The sequence below is a fragment of the Gastrolobium bilobum genome, unplaced genomic scaffold (genome assembly GCF_033153095.1).
Source record: "Gastrolobium bilobum isolate Gb01-03AN ecotype WA unplaced genomic scaffold, APGP_CSIRO_Gbil_v1 utg195070, whole genome shotgun sequence".
Taxonomy (NCBI): Eukaryota; Viridiplantae; Streptophyta; class Magnoliopsida; order Fabales; family Fabaceae; genus Gastrolobium; species Gastrolobium bilobum.
In genome coordinates, this window is record NW_026899362.1 from 32760 (window position 1) to 38258 (window position 5499).

A 5499-nucleotide genomic window follows, 5' to 3' on the forward strand; every position below is an offset into this window, starting at 1 on the left:
AAATAAGACCACCTACCAAGCTTCTGTATTGTTGTACATTAGCTTCTTCAGTACCATCGTTCAGCAACAATTTCTCATTTGTATTCATTGGTGCAGCAGCTGTTTTGCACCCCATCATATGGAACCTTTTCATTAAATCTGTTGCATACTTCCTTTGAGAACCTGACCTTATTTATTCTGGGACGATCTATTTCCATTGGCTCTCCAATTCAACGGTCTCATCTCATATTGCACTAGCAGTATGGCACTGGGATGAAGAAGCAAAGCGGTTCCAGTCTCACACCATTTTCTTTTTTTTATAAGAAAAATAAAAAATAAAATAAAAGGAAGCCCATGAGACTGGCTTTGAAAACAGCGACTAGCCTAGTTTTGCTACTTCCCAGACCGAAGCTTAGTTGTTTGTCACTGACACGAACCGTTGTTATTCCTCTCCACTCTCACCGTCCCGCAAAAAACCCTTATACGAACCACAACGCCGTCGTTTCAGAGTTGCGTATGCGCACCAATGTCTACGCAGCAGGTTTTCCATGTTCGTGACAAGATTGAACTCTCCGACACCGAGGAGAGCATCTTCGATAGGCTTCTCGCCACTCTTCGTCACTTCCAACTCCAAACTCAGATCCGAGTCGCCGGTGGTTGGGATCGCGACAAGGTCCTCACTATCTCCGAAAATGGATAGCTAGCCCTAATTCATTGTTTGCTTCTTCCATTGATTCGTTTCGTGTTTGATTGGTTTTGCAGCTTCTGGGAAAAGATTGTTACGATATTGATATCGCTCTTGACAATATGATGGGTGCTGAGTTTGTGTATAAGGTCAAGGAGTACTTGTTGTCCATTGGGGAAGATGTACAGGGAGTTTGTGTTATTGAGTGGTATCTTTCTAATTTGTTCCCTTTGCACTTTTTCTTTCCATCTCCATAAATAGTGCTTTTACATAACAACGTTTTCATTGTCAATTTGGCCAGTTTAACTTACTTTAGTAAAATACCTAATAGAAACTACATGTTTTGATATCCATAACAACAAAGTTACTACCATTGCGTCATAAATTGAAAAGAAGAAGAAGAAGAAGAGTAACATAATGTTTAAGCCACTAGGATTGGTCTAGTGGTGGGTGTTTGGGTAGTTTACACGAGGTTATAGGTTTAAATCTAAGTACCACCATTATATTCCAAAAAAAAAAAAAAAAATATGTAATGCAATGTTTAGAAGTTAGATAATTGATATCTAAATCAAGCAGATCACAACATGATTTTCATTTTCCGAAACAAATTCGTAGTATGCATATGTAAGTAAGCAATTCTTAACAATAAAAGTGAGAAAGTTTAGTGTAATTTTAAAGTTTTGATGAGTATTGCAGAGTATGACTCGATTGCATGTTACAGAACGGAGTTGATACATTCTTGTCTCTAGTGTTAATGAACTAATAAACTCACGAGTTTGACAACCTTGCTTAATACATACTGTTATGCTCTACTTTGGTTTTCAAAATTTGTGATATAGTAACAGTATACTTGGGAACAATGAAGAAGTGATTTTTTTGATGATATCGTATTTTTGTTTTGTTTTGTTTTGTTTATGTGGTTACTTGTGCAGCCTGTTGGAACTTAACAGAAATAAAAATAGACGATGGCAAAAACAAACACAGTGTTGAATAAAATACTCTGCCACATTTTTATTGAATCACAAATACAGCCTTTAAATAGGCATTTTACATAACTGAAAAGAAAACCAACTCCCACTAATTGAGAATGGAACTAACGTGCAAATACAGGAAGAGAAAAATCAGGAATGTATATAAACAATCATAACTAACAGAGTGATGGCAGATTAGATTTTCCTAAATTATAGCTGAAACAGTGACCATATTTTGGATCATTTCTCACCACTCCCCTTTGATCCAAAATCACACACACCAAGTAAATTCCTCAATTGCTCATGTCTGCTTTGTGCAAGTGGTTTTGCGAGGATATCAGCAATTTGTTCTTCACTACTGCAATATTGCAAGTTTATCTTCTCTTCAGCAACCAGGTCTCTAATAAAATGTGCCCTTATATCAATATGGTCCTGCCATGAAACACAGGATTCTTGGTCATAGCTATTGTTGCTTTATTATCACAAAAAATTTGAGTTTCTTCTCTTTGCTTCTGTCCAAGATCTTCTAGTATTCTGGTTAGACAAATTCCTTGACATGGTGTTGCAGTTGCTGCAATAAACTCAGCTTCTGAAGAGGATAATGCGACAGTGGCTTGTTGTTTTGAACTCCATGAAATGACACCAGATCCAAAATAGAATGCATACCCAGCAGTGCTTCTACGATCTTCCATACATCCTTCCCAGTCACTGTCCGTATATCCAACCAGATTGCATTGTTTCACCTGCTTATACCATATTCCAAAATCTCGAGTTCCTGCTACATATCTCAGAATTCTTTTTGCTGCTCCATAATGATGCTTTGTAGGAGTATGCATAAACCTAGATATTACTCCAACAGAGTAAGAGATGTCAGGTCTAGTGTGAGTTAAATAAATAAGACCACCTACCAAGCTTCTGTATTGTTGTACATTAGCTTCTTCAGTACCATCATTCAGCAACAATTTCTCATTTGTATTCTTTGGTGTAGCAGTTGTTTTGCACCCCATCATATGGAACCTTTTCAATAAATCTGTTGCATACTTCCTTTGAGAACCCGACCCATTTATTCTGGGACGATCCATTTCCATTGGCTCTCCAATTCAACGGTCTCACCTCATATAGCACTAGCAGTATGGCACTGGGATGAAGAAGCAAAGCAGTTCCAGTCTCACACCGTTTTTTTTTTTTTTTTATAAGAAAAGTAAAAAATAAAATAAAAGGAAGCCCATGATACTTGCTTTGAAAACAGCGACGAGCCTAGTTTTGCTACTTCCCAGACCGAAGCTGAGTTGTTTGTCACTGACACGAACCGTTGTTGTTCCTCTCCACACTCACTGTAACACCCCGTATATATATCCGATAATGTTATCATAATATCGTATTAAGCTGCGCTTAATTAAAATGTGGAATTACATTTTCTTTTCAATTATGATGCCATTAACATTACCAACTTGCTTAATAATCAATTAATAAACATCGCCTGTATGTAATTGCAATAAAACAGCTAACTAAAATACCTCATAACATAGATAATATAAGTGTGGCTCTAGTCACGGAACTACAACAACGTAGACCGGACCATCTAACAGTTTATACAACTCCAAACTACAAGTACTAACAGAAAGTGTCATGGGCATCCTCATGCTCACTCAAATAAGGCAATATGCCCAACATCAGTCACAACACATCATATCATAAATAGCGGAAAACATAAACAACATCCAAATCCAGTCATGCTAACAAACAAGCAGAGACAACATAATCAGCTAAGCTCCGGCCTCCCGCCGCCTGAGGCATCAGTACCCATACTACCTGATCCTGAAATAAGCATTCCCCAAATGTGGGGTAAGATCTCTAATCTAGAAATCTCAGTAAGTCAGTGAGTCCTCAAGGATCTTCAATCCCAAGTTCACTTACATGTGCAATATAAGTTCAAAAGCAGTTTATCATTTATCATTTCTAAAACAATGCAATGCAGCAGATAATCATGTCATGTGTGTCAATACTAATCTACTGGCCAGAGACAGTGCAGGTATACGTCTATCACCTACACACCGTGCAAGTACCACTTGCATTCACCCCGGTACACCGTCTTGTATGGCGCTACATACTCAGGCTTCCCGTCAAGATGAAACAACACATGCATATTAAAAGCCATTATATGTAAAGTTCATTCAACATATCAAATATCCAAAAGCATGTACACAGCATGCATAAACCATACCCCCATGGGACATGGTGGAACCACAACATGGCTAAACCGAGGACACAAAAGCTTACCTTGCAAGCTAACTCCAAAAGCCAAGAGTCCACAGCTCAAAGTCCAAACACAGCAGATTCACAATCTGTTATGGACCAATACTATATCAATAATAATGCAACACAAGCATATAACTTAAAGACAACGCCTTTCCTTACGTTTTACGTCTTAAGGCTCCATACCAAGCCATAAGTCCTTAATCACTTAATTCTGACTTAGTTCATTAATTACAGAAGTTCAACTTCATCAATCTAGGGTCCACAAACCCCCAATAGCCTACTGTACACACAACACAGCTACTGTTCTACGAAATCCCAGAATATCCGGATATTCCTCGGGACCATATCCGGATATGCAATATCCGGATATCTCACTGGACGTATCCGGATATGCAATATCCGGATATCCAGAATCCCATATCCGGATACCTAGTATCCAGATACTCAAAACCCATATCCGGATATCACATATCCGGATATTCATCGGGCACATATCCAGATATTTCACGACAGAATGCAGAAAATGCATTTCGTGAAGATATCCTTCCAAGGTTGGGTTTTTAACGATTTAAAGCACCTAAACATGCATTTCTAGGTGTGTTCAACATTACTCAACAACAAGTTATCATCTTTAAGCCTTAACATGCATCAAACTTTCATTTTTAAGTTCAAAGACTCAAGACCAAAGGTGACAAGGCTTACCAAAGCTCAAAACAGAGGTTGGAGGTGGTCTTGGAGCTCACAATCAGCTCCCAAGGTGCTGACTTCAAGGGTGTACGAAAATACCACCCAAGCAAGGATCTTTCTTCACAAATGAAGCTCCTTGAAGCCTCACAAGCCAAGCACAACACTCCTCAACAAGAATGCCACCATAACTCAGAAAAGGTGCTCCTTTCACACTCACAATGACCACTCACACAAGGCTCAAGTGTTTGGAGGTGAAGAAACCAAGCAAAATTGACACTTGATCTCCAAAATGGTGAAGAAAGCTCAATGGAACAGTAGCAACTGACCAGCCACTCCAGCATTCACGTAGCTACATAAAACCTAGGGCTTTGTGCCCTTAACAAGGGTATTTATAGCCACTTACCCAATTAACACACAGTATTAACTTTAATTGCTATGCTTAGCATTTTAATCCCAAACTTTGGATTATGAAACTACATAATTTTCTAAGAATTATCATATTTTTCTTATAATTTTCTAAGCACTTTTCCGGTACGCACTTTTACCAGCCAGTACCGGTTTCCAGCACCAGTTCTCATTATCTGGACTTGAAACTCGTTTTACAAGTCCTACATATTATTCTAGTAATTATCATGCACTTACATTAATTTTCCGGGATACTTTTCGACACGCATTTATACCGACTAGCAGAACCGGTATCTGCACTTTTCTTCCGAAAAGCGACTTTCAGCATTCTTAATCACTTATTACGATTATTAAGCCTCGTAAATAATTATTAGGGTCAATTATGGAATCATTTCCTATTTTCTCGTAATTTATTAATTAAATTCCTTAATTAACGGTGCGGGTTCTTACATTCACCCCACCTTTTTAGGATTTTGACCTCAAAATCAGAAACATACCTGGTCGAAACTCGGG

At 38.3% G+C, this 5499-nt stretch overlaps 1 protein-coding gene across 1 annotated transcript; it reads right to left on the reverse strand.

Moving 5' to 3' along the window:
* Positions 1 to 2051: 2051 nt before the first annotated feature.
* Positions 2052 to 2723, reverse strand: LOC133289958 (secreted RxLR effector protein 161-like). Its single transcript, XM_061488003.1, has one exon. The coding sequence runs from the start codon at positions 2721 to 2723 to the stop codon at positions 2052 to 2054; it is 672 nt and encodes a 223-aa protein (XP_061343987.1).
* Between the last annotated feature and the right edge of the window lie 2776 nt (positions 2724 to 5499).